The sequence below is a fragment of the Anguilla rostrata genome, chromosome 5 (assembly GCF_018555375.3).
Source record: "Anguilla rostrata isolate EN2019 chromosome 5, ASM1855537v3, whole genome shotgun sequence".
In the NCBI taxonomy this organism is placed as follows: Eukaryota; Metazoa; Chordata; class Actinopteri; order Anguilliformes; family Anguillidae; genus Anguilla; species Anguilla rostrata.
The window spans coordinates 22,320,365-22,335,833 of NC_057937.1; the positions used below are offsets into that span (position 1 = coordinate 22,320,365).

A 15,469-nucleotide genomic window follows, 5' to 3' on the forward strand; every position below is an offset into this window, starting at 1 on the left:
TACAGGGTCGCATTTCTCTCACTCATAATAAAACGCTTTGCAAAAAGAAATGATATCTCATAAAAAACACGTTTTCAACTTACAAAAATGCCAAGTTACTCAAAAGTATTGATATCAAAATGACGCCAAGTTACGGTACTACAAACAATATAGGCTATCTTGCCTCACCGAAATGACATAAGATGTATTTCAAAGCAATGCTACCCAATATTTCCTCAGTTCTTTCAAGTCACTTGGCCCTGTGTTTTGTAATCTTACCATTTTACAATGTCATGCAAACTTTGTGTCACATCAGAGTCAAATATTTCGAATTGCCTCATGGAACACATTGAAATTAATGTACAAAACTGCTGCCGAGTAACTACAGGAAGCATATTTCTCCAGAAAACATGTTTATACTTGCTTCTGAACTGAATTTGAGTACATGTGCAAGTTATTGTATATTTGCTACGTACAATAAATACTGCATGTAAAATACATATTGTACATACATACATTGAGAACTTCTTTATCCCCATGGGGACATTTCCCTCGCAGCATGTTACATTCACATTTACGAACACACACTTATACCAAGAAACATACTATCATTCACGCAACAGAAAGGCTGAGCAGTGAAATACATACATACCAATACAAATTGGACATATACACGCCTATTCAATCGATCTTGACTGTGAGAGAGCCATCCACACATATGTTTGGCCTGTCCATGTAGTTAGCATGCTTATACACAGGGCCAAGTGACTTGAAAGAACTGAGGAAATATTGGGTAGCATTGCTTTGAAATACATCTTATGTCATTTCGGTGAGGCAAGATAGCCTATATTGTTTGTAGTACCGTAACTTGGCGTCATTTTGATATCAATACTTTTGAGTAACTTGACATTTTTGTACGTTGAAATCGTGTTTTTTATGAGATTTCTGTTTATTGGAGGAAAATGCCACCGAAGCAACAGCAAAGATGCAAATGTTGTAACTTGTTCATATGGTAGCATCATGATGATATTGTTAACATGAATATAATATTAGCAAGCTTGGTTAATTGGTCTGTAGTTAGCAAGCTCACATTACTTGCTATTAATGCGTGAGATTACAATAAATTATTTAAAATAGGAACCATGGATTTAAAAGTGTATCCAAATTGTTTTAATCCCCTTGGGGAAGCACTTGGGCACTTAATACATACTTGCACACTATATGTAAATTTACCCAAGTACCTAAGCGTAAGTACCCAAATGAACTTAGCCAAGTATGGAGAAATGGGACAGCCCATTCGTTTGCATAAACCCTTTAATGGCTGAACAGAATTGCCATTTCTTTTACCCTTTGCCACAGATACACCAAGAAATGCATGAAGATGAAAAAAGATGAAAAAAAATTTTTTTTGATACAAAATGTATGGTGTGCAAAGTATACATATTTATGCTCAACACACATCAAAAAGAATTTAGAATCCAAAACATAAAATTTCTTTAATGTGTTATTGCTTGAGCCTCAGACCAATTTAACAGTATGGAAAAACAACAACAGAAAACCCCAGTATTATCACCCTGCACAACAAAATCTTCAGCAATGTGAACACAGTTTATTAGTCTACTGTGAACAACATGTGCCATGTTAGACAAAAGTACTTTGGCAGAGTTTGGCAGTGCACTTTTTGCACTGAACGTTTTGCTGTGTGGAAACCCCAAAGATAAAAAAATGCACAATCCAGATACAGATAGCTATGACACAACATATGGTGAAGTCATCACAAACAATCAAGCACGGTCAAGCTTTGCTATTGCAAGCATTAAGCTGGTCTATCAGGCTCCATGAAAGCAGATATTTACTATAAAAAAGAAGGGTATTAGAGGTCTGCTACATTAAGAACAGAGATATACTTGTTGAGCGCTGGCATTGACCACCTTCCCAAACATACACACATAAAATGCAAGACAGAAATGGAAAGCAAGAACAGTTGTCCTGATCATTGGCATATTTCTTGTGAGATTACAATTTGCACAATTTCAACAATTCTCCACCCCTCCAAAGTACCAAGGATTTATATACTGTATGTAGCTACATTGCAACCTACACTACATGGCCAAAAGTATGTGGACACCTGATATCCAACATCTTATCCAAAATGATGGGCATTAATATGGAGTTGGTCCATCCTTTGCTGCTATAAAAACCTCCACTCTTCAGAGAGGAAGTGCCAGTGCTAATACCAAAGGAGCATTAGTGTGGTCAGGCACTGATTGGGCGATTAGGCCTGGATCGCAGTTAGCTTTCCAACTGATCCCAAAGGTGTTGGATGGGGTTGAGGTCAGGGATCTTCCTTCACTGGAACTAAGGGGCTTAGCCCAAACAGTTAAATACAGCCCCAGACCAACGGGTGTCCAGATACTTTAGGTCCCATAGTCTATAAAACCCAACTGTCTGAATTCAGTTAGATAATTATCATTTCATTTATTTTTGTTTTATTTTTTGATTTAATTAAATGGCTGACCCTGTTTGGATAGTGATAATTTTTGGTTCCTGATGTAACTCCACAAATGTTTGACACAAAGGAAAAACTGCTTCATGAAAAATAATCCAAGAAAAAAAAGTAATCAACATTCATAGCTGATTATCTAGAGGAAAAAAGAAAAAATATTAGCAGTATGAACACAAAAAGACATGTGAGAAAAGGGTCCTTTCTATACAATATGATAAAATGACCGGCAGTGTATTATAATGGCTAAGGAGTTGGTCTTGTAACCTAAAGGTCACAGGTTCGATTCCCCGGTAGGACACCACTGTTGATCAAGGTATTTAACCTGCATTGCTCCAATATATATACAGCTGTATATCTGGATACAATGTAAGTCGCTCTGGATAAGAACATCTGCTAAATGCCTGTAATGTAATACGAATGCAGCATGAGTTAGATTCAGATCAATAATGGATAATTGCAGGGCAATTGAGAACGTTTGACCCTAGGCCAGTGCATGAAAGAAACATCTTTAAGTGGAAACATCCTTACGTTCCTACTGGCATGCTGTTTATGCATGTCTTTAAGGGATTTCCCTCTGTCTTATAGGCTATGCTTTCAGAGAACTGTCACTTATTTTTTTTATACGTTTTTTTACTCTTAGATGGCACTGGTTGCCCTGGAGTCATTTTTCATAAGAACTTACTATGGTAAAATATATATATTTAAATATTAATACTATTATCATATATTAGCAATCAAGAATAGACCCTTGATATAAGGTGAGGTGGTGACTAAAAAAATATAAAATTCTCTCTGCTTTATACTGCTTGAAGAATCACTCCACACTGACAAATAATATATTCCGACCAGTGGATTTTCTTAAAATAGGTCTTACATTGACACATATATTTTCTCTGTGGTGCCAGTGTGGAAGAAAAATAGTATAATATAAATATTATATTTGTGTGAATAGTCAATCAATTAAGAGTTATAAAAATCTATTAAACATTTTATTGTCAGTACTCCATCATGGACTTTGTGTTTTTGTTCTCCCCCTACCTGTCAGTGTTTGTTGTCACATGTGGGTTGGCTTTTGTTTTCATCACTATGTGCTCTGGACTCTGCCCCTCACCTGTTACCCCTTATCCCACTCACCTGTTCCTTGTTCCCTCATTGTCCTCTGCCTATTTAAGACTGCCTGTCTTACCTTAGTTTGTCAGTTCGTCCCAGATTGCTCCTGTGTGTAGTTCCAGCCTGTTTTCTATGATAGTTTTTGTGTGTATGACCTCTGCCTGATTATTCTGACCTTGTTTTTGCCTTGCTGATTTTTGATTGTTTGCCGGCCTGCTTTGTCTGTACCCGTGCTTGATCTCTGCCTGTCCCTGGATCTTGTCTCTGCCTGCTGTCTGGATTATCTGCCTGCCTCTGACTGTTTTTGGTTATGACCTCTGCCTGTACCCGGATTATTCACTTTGCCTGCTGTCTTGGACTGATCTTTAATAAACTGATTTGAACTGAGAATTCTGCCGTGGTCTGCGGTTGAGTCCCTACCCGTGTCGTGACATTTATGACAAAATTAATATTCATTTTAAGCACCCTTAAATTAGAAGAATAAAATGGCCTTTCTAAATAACCCTCAATAAAACTACGTTCCAACAAAACATGTAACTACTTTTCTAGTTACAGAAAATACGAAGAAAGTTGCAATGACAGAAACAGGTTCTCAAGTATTACACTTAAAATGATTTTAAAAAAATACACACACACAAAATGACTGATGCTTACAGTATAAAACAGTAGACAGAACTGATTTCACTGAATCTTGTGCAACATATGCTGATATATTGTGAGCATTGGGTGTTTGGCCATTAAAACTAGACACCGACACCTCATAGCCCACCTCCCTTAACCTAAAACACTCATGCTCCTATAGTGAAACCAGTAGTCCATGCAGATTTAAAGACCCCACACAATAAACATCATTGTCCTGCCAGCTCTACTATGGGGCCAGCTCAGAAGTCCAATTAAGTTGCTGTGCAATCAAAATGATCTTATTTAATAGTTATTTGATACACAAAGAACCAAAGATAATAAATACTATGATATTAAGCTGATTTCCCTTAGTTGAACTTAGTTCAGTTTTTGTTTTTTTGTCCTGAAAGCAACAAAGTACTTACAATGACCACAGCAACAGCAACATGGCATTTTACATTTAAACCAGTCAGCGGTACATCTGTGTAGTGGGCTGCCGATCAGAAGTGATTTGTGTCAGACATCCAGCCACTATCCTCCTCCTTCTAAATGAGGAAACATTTGGGTAAATAAAATCTGTGAAAAACTAAGAATAAATCTTTATCTTCTGGCTTTATGAACACTTTAAATGTAAGAAAAATGTTATTGCATGGAGTATTTAAACAGCAAAATGAAAACAGAAAATAGCATGGGTGAAGGATGAATAAAAACAAAATCCTGACCTGAAAGAAAAAACACTAAAGGCCAGTTGTTTTGGATCCATATCTGGCGTGAGCTGCAACAGGGCGTGATGGGCAGGGAGCAAATGACAGAAACAGCCCCACAATAGGCTGAAAGCACAGCTAAAAATAACCCACCCCTACAGCATACAGGTCATCTTGTGTTTGGAGAAAAGAGCAGCAAGTCTTTTGGGTAGGGGGGCAGCAGGGGAATTCTTGTCTGAATAGAAATTTTCTGATGGACAATCTTTTATTTAAAGTAAAAAAGGTTTCTTTACTTTACTTTTCTTTACTTTAGAAATAATAAAAAATTTTAAGAAAAACAAAAGAAATATTCTTCAAGAGAATAAAATGAATGTCGAGCCAGAGGGGGCTGCTTCTGCTGCGCTGAATCACTATAGAACAGACTCCATGTTCTCGCACCACTCATGATCCTCCAGGTTGTATATAAACTTTGTCCTGTGAGCAGGGTTCTGGTCCAGGTCCTTCCCCACGTTGTCTAAAGTGAGGTTGGAGGAAAAGAGTTCGGTGGGGGTCATATATCCCTCGTTGTTTTTTATATATTTCTTGTAGTTCTTGCGCAAGCACTGCCAAGTGGTGGCATAGAGCAGGAAGGCCACGGCCTTCAGGACAATAGCGATGCTGACATACAGGTGGCGGTAGGCCACATTGTCATACAGCATACAGGCCCCCCTGTCTCCACAAACTGTGCTCCAGAATAAGCATGTTGAGTCGATCCCTGCACCAAAGATCAGTGGGGGCGGTATGAAACCTGCCAATACAGAAGTAGGGAACCAATCAGATTACAGCACAAAGGGTTATGTAATGTAATGGCAAAGCTGAGCACCGATTATAAATTTAACAAAGGGATCCATTCTTCCTTCTTTTGGGTAGCAGACACATTTGGTGAGGAAGCCAACTTCGAACTTCAAAAGTTGAGCTTACTTCATCTATTTACTGTACCTTGTTCCTATGTTGAGTACTTTCTTCTGGAGTTCCAAAATGAACAAAGCTGACTGTAAATGATTTTGCACTCAACAAAATGTACTAGATTAAAACTAAATTGAAATGTTAATAATGACAAAAATATACTATATTAAAGAAATCTACTATGTAGAACAAGTCGACATAAATTTGGCTTGCTTCACAGATAGACATGCACAGTACACAGAGTTTGTTGACAGTCCCTTACCTAACAGTCGCAACAGCAGGAATAGGACTCCCAGGGCATAAGACTTCAGCTCCGGGCTGACCGTCCTGCAGAGGGGCACAGAGAAACTGAGCTAGAACAAAAAGTTTTTTGCTACATTTTAAAAACATTGCTGTGTGGTTGTGGTGAATAATGTTTTCTGTTTTTAATAAATAGGTCAAAATATGGATGGCTGTGAGGGATGCTCTTTGAATGCCTACTGCAAGAAAGCACAAGACCCCTGGACACATTTGAAGTCCTGACTATTGCTAATCAGGTGTAAATGGGACAACTGTCAGTCCTCAGGTCATAGACATCATTTACACAGTGTGGCAAGAGCACTGTGGATATGGTAAGGAGGTTTATTCCCTCACCAAGAAGCCGACCCTTTAAGTATCACGTGACACATGCTAATGTATTTGAAACCTGTCAGTGGCATGTTCGTCAGCACAGTGCTCATATTTTACATGTTTCTCACAGTCAGAAATCCTTTAAGGGCATTTCTAAACATGGTGTCCAGGCCTAGACATCTCACTGCTATGTGAGAAAGCTTAGAATGTATTCACAGTCTGCAGAATTATGATGTCAGCTGTGTTAAAGCCTTGACTGGCTCTGAGAGAAGGAAAGCTGGTGCCTATATCACGAAGCAGGAGTACTGACTTACTGATTAACTGGTTATATTGTTATATTGTGAGTCATCTGGATAATTGTACTGAGTAAGACCCAGAACTCCCAAATCTGGAACATGGACTAAAGTAAAAAGAGCTGCTCTGGGTTTTACTCAGGGCAGTTATCCAGATAACTCATATTATAACAATATAACCATGTGTGCATTGTTTGTTTACAAATCAAAAACAAGATGTCTTTGTCCCAAACATTATGGAGCTCACTATATATCCAGCTTCGTGATACAGGCCTCTGATTGTTAAAGCCCTGACTCGCTGAGAGCTGATGATGTTGCTGTATTAAAGCCCTGATTGGCTCTAGCAGAGGGGAGCTGATTTGCAGACCCTGGTTTGAGAGAGCGAGAAGAGATCTCCACAGAGAGGCCCTGGGTAATGGATGACTAGGGTAGAGCCCTGCAATGGGATTCATGGCACAAGACATGTTTACTCTGATGCATGGGGTCAGAATCAAGTTTGCGAGATGATAAATGACATTTAAAATATTACATAAACAATATAAATTACTACATTGCTCAATGATGCACGTAAAGATGTAATCATCTAGTTTGCGAATAGAATTTATAATTCACCGAATCTGATCAAAAACCTAGTTAGTTTCATTTCCGCCCGTTAACTATGATGTATATATTTAATTTGAGGACTGTTAAATCATATAGGCCTGTTTGATTTCAAACTCTTGGGTTCAGAATTCTCATGTTCATTGCATTAACTAATTAATTAATTAATTAATTAATTAATTAATTCATTTGTGGGATGGGAATGAGTGAAATATCAGTACAAAGCAGTGATACAGATGGGCGTGGCAACAGTCTGTAATGTTGCGGGTGGGAATTGGATTTGCAGTAGGGATGTAGACTAGGGTGTATAAGTGCACATTTCTGTGTGTGACTTGGTTAGTCTGTGTGTGTATACAAGTGTGTGTGCAACTGTGCATGTATATGTGTGTGTACCTGATAAGTAAGATGACAACGATTATGTGTGACTATGTACGTGCTTATGAGCATATACGTCTACCTGATGAGTATAATGACAGAGGGTGTCTGTGCCATGGCTCCTATCATGCTGCAGACACAGATGATGCAGAGGAAGATGAGGAAGGCCTCCTGGCAGCCCGGGCTGGGGCACTTCCCTGGCACAGCCGCAGCGTTACTGATGTCACTGGAGATGCATGTGCACCCTGTCAGATTCTGGGACAGGAGAGAAAGAGATGGTATGCCAAATCTTACTGAACCATCTGTACTGGCCCCTCTGCCTCACCTCCTCACCCCTCAGACCTCTCCCATTGCTCCTCTGCCCCACGCCTCACACTTCCCCTCTATCACGCCCCATCGCCCGTTGGACGACAGTGTGCACAGACAGGATTGGCTTTGGTGTTGTCAGTTTCTGCATACAGTGCCTTCGGAAAGTATTCAGACCCCTTCACTTTTTCCACATTTTGTTGTGTTACAGCCTTATTATAAAATTGATTACATTTTTAAAAATTCTCATCAATCTACACACAATACCCCATAATGTCAAAGTGAAAACAGGTTTTTAGAAATTTTTGCAAATTTATTAAAATGAAATGAAAGCTCTGGATGGGGAGCGTTACTGCACAGCTATTTTCAAGTCTCTCCAGAAATGTTAGATTGGGTTCAAATCCAACTCTGTCTGGGCCACTCAAGCAAATACACAGACTTGTCCCGAAGCCACTCCTGCGTTGTCTTAGTGTGTGCTTAGGGTCGTTGTCCTGATGGAAGGTGAACCTTCGCCCCATTCTGAGGTCGTGAGCTCTCTGGAGCAAGTTTTTAACAAGGATCTCTCTGTACTTTGCTTTGTTCATCTTTCCCTTGATCCTGACTAGTCTCCCAGTTCCTGCTGCTGAAAAACATCCCCACAGCATGATGCTGCCACCACCATGCTTCACTGTAGGGATGGTATTGGCCAGGTGATGAGCGGTGCCTGGTTTCTTCCAGACGTGATGCTTGTCATTGCGGCCAAAGAATTTAATCTTGGTTTCATCAGACCAGAGAATCTTGTTTCTCATGGTCTGAGAGTCCTTTAGGTGCCATTTGGCAAACTCCAAACAGGCTGTCATGTGTCTTTTACTGAAGAGTGGCTACCATCTGGCCAGTCTACCATAATGGCCTGATTAGTGGAGTGCTGCAGAGATGGTTGTCCTTCTGGAAGGTTCTCCCATCTCCACAGAGGAACTCTGGCGCTCTGTCAGAGTGTCTATTGGGTTCTTTGTCACCTCCCTGACCAAGACCCTTCTCCCCCGATTGCTCAGTTTGGCCGGGCAGCCAGCTCTTGGACGAGTCCTAGTGGTTCCAAACTTCTTCCATTTAAGAATGATGGAGGCTACTGTGTTCTTCAGGACCTTCAATGCTGCAGAAATTTTTTTGTACCCTTCCCCAGATCTGTACCTCGACACAATCATGTCTCGGGGGTCTACGATAAATTCCTTCGACTTTATGGCTTGGTTTTTACTCTGACATGCACTGTCAACTGTGCAACCTTATATAGACAGGTGTGTGCCTTTCCAAATCATGTCCAATTAATTGAATTTATCACAGGTGGACTCCAATCAAGTTGTAGAAGCATCTCAAGTATGATCAATGGAAACAGGATGCACCTGAGGATGCACTTTGAGTGTCATAGCAAAGTGTATGAATACTTATGTAAATGTGATATTTCAGTTTTATACTTTTAATAAATGTGCTAAAAAGTCATTATGGGGTATTGTGTGTAGATTGATGAGAATAAAAATGAATGTAGTAAATTTCAGGCTGTAATGTAACAAAATGTGGAAAAAGTGAAGGGGTCTGAATACTTTCCGAAAGCACTGTATGTATGTGTACATAAACATAATATACGTGTGTATATATATATATATATATATATATGAGGTATGGTACTCACAGCTCTAGTGCAACCAGCGAAGCAGGCAGACAGGTAGGTCACATCGTTGGAGCCGCAAACGGGCCTTACTGAGGCTGTGTAGCAGTTGCAGTTCCTCATGCAAACCACCTCTGGCTTCTGCCCTACCCGCAGGGTCCTGGGAACAGAGACATGACTTCAAACGGCAAATCTCAGTCTATACCCACACCTTCCTGCATAACATTGGCCCAGCCCAGTCTATGCAACAATCTTCTGAGCTAGGTAAATGCTTAGAGAAAAACTGTGATAAAATTCAAAGTGCATTTCTGATTCAGGCTCAAATGTATTTGAAGTCGAATCTGTGTCTGGGATCAACAAATCAGCACACTACAGAAAGTACTGGAATAATGTAGGGCCTCTTAATGAATGCAATTACTTTCAAATGACACTTGAAATTATACAAAAATACATGCTAACATATAAACTCTGAAGCACACACATACATACACAAATGCACGCACGCACCAATGCACGCACACACACACACATACACAAACACACATACAGTAAACACACACAAATACATACATATATACAAACAAACATAAGAAAACAGCATCAGAAAGCAGGTCCTTACTCATCACCGTAGGTAACAGTCACCCCTGCAACAGGTCCGGTGTCACAGCCCAGGAAGAGGAAGGTGACGTAGCAGGCGGTGGACACCAGGTTAACCAGCATGGCCATGCGCACAGCCCCCAGGGCTGATAAGTTGAGCTTTTTCACCAGAAGACCCCCCAGGAAAATGCCCAGACACGCGCACGGGATTGCCGTCATTCCTAGAGAGCCACAGCGAGTCCAGCCACTGTGTTTATCTCCACTATGCTTTTGGTTTCATCCCATTACATTCATTTATCACTCATGTAAATGGGAGCAGGTATCTGTGTTCATTTGCACATACAGATAAAACTGACATACATTTAATATATATTTAGCCATTTAGCAGACCCTCCTATCAAGAACAACTTACCCAACTAACATTTTTTAGATAACCCATGAATACAGCTGGATATCTTAATGGAAATTGAGGTTAAATACTTTGCTAATGGATACAACACACAGTAAAATGTTTAGTGTCAGTTACAGAGTTTATGAGTCCACTATGGCTAGACATTTTACTGTGCAGCAGTGCTCCACCTGGAAAACCACCCAGCAATCTCTGAATTACAGACTCAGTTCCCTAACCACACATGCAGTGATGTCATATTTCACAGCAACTACACAGTACTATGCTGACCAATACATACTATGCTTTATTTCCCAGAAGTCATAATCCACACACAGATCATGCATATAATTATTCATAAAGTCAAGAGAATTAGACATATAAATCTGCAGTATGTCATAATTACATATAGTCCCAATGCAAAAATACTCAAGTTAAATCCTTTAAAATGTGAAACACATGAGCATGACTTGGCCCTTATTTGCCCATATAACTAATTATGCATATTGGTTATTTTCCTTTGTAAGCCTGCTTTACTACATGCAGCTTTTTTGTTGCTCTGAAGCTTATTGGTTGAAAAGATAAGCCCATCTCATCATTTATCATTGTGAAAGCATGACAAATATTTATAAGATTTTGGGAGATGTTGGACTGAAGGTGGCTTCTCAAGTGACTAGTGAGTGACTCACCCAGGAGCTGATTGGCTGAGGAAGTGGTGAGATTGAACTGCTGCTCCAGGTACTTCCCTAGGAACGCGGCGAAGCCGGCCACAACGGCAATCTCCATACAGGCTGCCAGGATTATGCAGGTGAAGACGGGATTCGAGAGCAAGTGCTTGGTCACCTCGGGAATCACTGGAAGACAAGGTGGGCAGGGCAGTTTATGACTCCACATCAGACCACTTAAAACCATATCAGACCACCTGACACACTGTGTGAGGGTTGGGGAGAGCACATACATATAAATATGCTCTAATTTACATTTAAGCATTTGGCATACACTTACTGAGTTAAACAGCTTACGTTTTTTTGATTTTATGTGTTCATTTTTACATGCAACCCATATTTACCAAAGATATTAAGGTTGCATACTTCAACGGTACAAAAGCAGTGCCACTCCTGGGAATCAAAGCTGCAAACGACAGTTATAACAGTCACTGACTTTACATTTATTCACTATTATACTTCACTCCAGCTCCACTCCTGTTAATTTCAGGAAAATAGCAGCATTAAAGAAACAAAGTGCATGATTTACAGCCTGAAGGCCTAATTATCCATAGCAGGAGCCAGTTCGGACCAACTGCACTGATTTTACCTAACTGCTGTATGAAAATGAGGTAACTCGTGGCACTGTAGAGTCGGGAATAACAACGTGAATAGAGGTGTTCATACTCTGACCAGCATTATCCAAACTCAGCTAGTCAAATCTAGTTTGTTTTTGTCACAATGAATTTGGCTCAATCTTTGATCAAGGTATCTGATTAGTTATGATTATTGCAGAGCCTGCTGAACCTTTCTGAATGTTCAGTTATGGGTGAAGGTGGGGATAGCTGGCTAATTCGAGAACTGTTGTTCTGCTGCCATTCAGGACCATGACTGACCAACTTCAGAAAGTTTGAGGGGCTTGTGAAATCCAAACCTCAATATAATACTTAATGTGCTAATCCTGTGCCACCACAGTCCATTGCAAGGCTAGAAATTACAGTGGTGGGCCGTCAGGGCCAGCAAGGCCTTCTCTGCTGGCCTAGAGATTGTCAGAATCAGAAAATTATATTTTTGGAATTTAATATATATTTTCATTAATGCAATGTCTTTCATTGCTACTCTCTCCCTCAGTTGTGCTGCTTCCAGTGCAGCTCATATAAATTAGAGCTTTTATCCAATCAGAATTTCTGCCTGTGCTGTCTCCGGGTGAAAAATCTACCCTGAACCTTCAGAATTTTAAGTGAATCCCCTCTGCTGTTGAAGCAAATGGGGACAATGTTGTTGATTTTCATATTCTTTAACCAATCATATTTTGAGTTTGCCATGTTGGGTGTATTCTTTGACATGCCAGAGCCTTCTAGCTGGCCTTCCAATAAGGTTGCCTAGCCGCCTACGTCAGCATTTTCGTGTGGTGTGATCGGAGGGCCAGTTAGAGGGTATGCGCTGACATCACTTTCCCACTAGAATACGAACCCCTCAATTGGACTGAGTTGCAAAACATGCTGCGGCAACATGGCTAGGGAAAACTGTGAAACCGGAAGTAAAACAAACGATTATTGAAACAAAATTAAAGGCAGTTGGACTCGACAGTGATCCTTACAATTTAGCGGCGACTGGTGAGCTGAAAATTGGTGGGGTGCAAAACGTTCCTTTAAACTAATCATTGATCTCAACCTGTTTTCATTAATTTTCCCTTATTATCAAGTGTGCCAACGATCAAACTAATCAAATGGCAAGTAACCTAACACTCAGTGTCTTCATACCGTGCTAGGGGGATTAAATCATAAATTCAATTCATCCGTTAAAAATTCGTTTTAATCACCAAGTAGTCTACACTTAGCAAACAAGATACACCAGTCTGTTATCTACCGTGTGGATTCATTGTATTGATACTCAAGGAAAATCAGGGGAAGTTTCCACCACTGCTTAGTGATTAAAACATATTTTTCTAAATTGCATTAATCATTTAATCTCCCTAACACAAAGCGAAGAAGCTGTGAGTCAATTGATTAGTCAGATTGTTTGCATGCTTGTTAATAACTCAAAATTAATTAAAACAGTTTGAGATCAATGATTAGTTTAAAGGAAAGTTTTGCACACCACCTGTTTCTTTGGTATGCGATGTTTATTTGTGATGCAGCATCCTGTCATACTGCATAATAGTCACGTTGTATTCATGTCTCTGCAATTAGTGTATTGTAAGTCTCATAAGTTTTGAGCCTCGTGTTAAATCACTTTATTCCACTCGATAAAGGTTACTGTCAATGTGACTATGGGGTGGTTCCGTCGAATGACAATAGTCTATAGCCCTAATGTCATGGTGAGGTTATTCGAAGGCGGTTTAATTGCGGGAGGATAGCACTGAAGGCCTAGGTGTAAAATACACAGCCCGCCACTGTGAAAGAAAATGAAAATAACAATTTCCTTCCACAGTTCAGTATGTCTCCATTGTTAATCCACTCCTCGGGTTGAGGTACTTTTTCAAAATACTCTTTTTTGCTAGCTCCTTTTTGTTGCAGTTGTCTGTTAGCCTGCTTTAAGATGAATATGTACACATAACGTTTTAACCAATGTCCTGTTTCTTGTTTCTCCTGTGCACAGGCTGGGTGTTGGTTTTTTAAAAGAGCACTTTGTGGGAAAAAGTTATCATGTTGCTTTTCCTTTCGTAGGAAGGAAAAGCAACATGATATTGGCTATTGTAGCCAACATGTGCATGTGTAGCTGTATGTGTACTTAGAAGACCAAGACAAAAGTTACAAATAACTTTAATTCCTCAAACTACTACAACAAAGCAGCTATGAAGACTAGCAAAACACTTTTAATGTCATGGTGGCTTTATTACATAAAGTGTTGAGTAATAAGATACAGTACAACCGATATGCATTATGTTCTGGTGAAAATGTCTGCCCTCCATCCCTCAGGAGGGTGCCTCACATTGGTGGTGGCTGTGGTTAGTTTTCACCTCCTTCACTGTGAAAAACTTTGAGGTCAGAAAATGAAAGGTGCTATACAAGCAGGATCCACCATGGTTATAATTATTATTGTTATTACCTCTGAGCTGCTGGCAGCAGGACAGACTTGGCCCAGGATCGGTGTGGCACAGAACCCCATTGCTGGGTTTGGAACCCTCATAGTCCTGTGGCAGGCCGCTGTTGGTGGGGAGCATGGGCTGCTGGTTCTTGGCCCCACCCTTGGCCCCGCCCTCAGACAGCGACTGCGGGAAGCCGAACATGAAGAGTGCGGAGAAGAACAGCAAGACGCCACACAGCAGGAACCCGCCCCACCAAGCGCCAATCCAGCGTGGATCCTCTGGAGTGATGTCCAACTTACCTAAGACAGACACCAGAGATATAAATGCAAACACAGATGCAGACACACACAAAAACACACAAAACACACACACGCACATGCATGCACTCACACACACAAACACCCACAGATACATGCACACATGCAGGCACAGATACACACAACACACACATACCCACACCACACATGTATGCAGAAAAACACACACATACACTCAGGCAAAAAATCAGAGTAAATATATTTGCCTCATAATATAAAACTAGCACATATGTAATGTATACATGCATTTGTGTATATATGTAAATATGAATAATTTATAAGAATGATTTTATATGAATAATTAAAAGAGATACAGTGGTGAGAAGACACAGTAGTGAGCTGGTGCATTTATAATTCTGAATGTATAGTCACTCACTGGTGTCAATGAAGATAGCATCCACATAGATTTTGGTACACAGCGACCCTAGGATGAACCCACAGGCTGGCCCAAACACCAGAGTAGAGAATAAGATACCTGAAAATACACAATACAAGGAACAATGTGAGGATATGACACCACAATACACAAACAAACAAATAAAATAAAAACAGGGTATGACATCATAATGTACATAAATAACATTTCACCCAAAATTATGGGCATTAATATGGAGTTGGTCCACCCTTTGCTGCTATGACAACCTCCAGTCTTCTGGGAAGGCTTTTTACTAGATGTCGGAGCATTGCTGCAGGGATTTGCATCCATTCAGCCAGAAGAACATTAGTGAGGCCTGGCATTGATTAG

General features: G+C 40.2%; 1 protein-coding gene across 1 annotated transcript; it reads right to left on the minus strand.

Moving 5' to 3' along the window:
- Nucleotides 1-864: 864 nt before the first annotated feature.
- LOC135254974 (solute carrier organic anion transporter family member 3A1-like) lies at nt 865-15,233 on the minus strand. The gene is made up of 8 exons (XM_064335619.1): nt 15,101-15,233; nt 14,428-14,706; nt 11,362-11,526; nt 10,307-10,505; nt 9,712-9,847; nt 7,825-7,997; nt 6,128-6,192; nt 865-5,707 (listed from the first exon to the last, which is right to left on the minus strand). Exons 2-8 carry the CDS (start codon nt 14,606-14,608, stop codon nt 5,331-5,333), a joined length of 1,296 nt encoding a protein of 431 aa, XP_064191689.1. The 5' UTR covers nt 14,609-14,706; nt 15,101-15,233; the 3' UTR covers nt 865-5,330.
- Nucleotides 15,234-15,469: the final 236 nt, after the last annotated feature.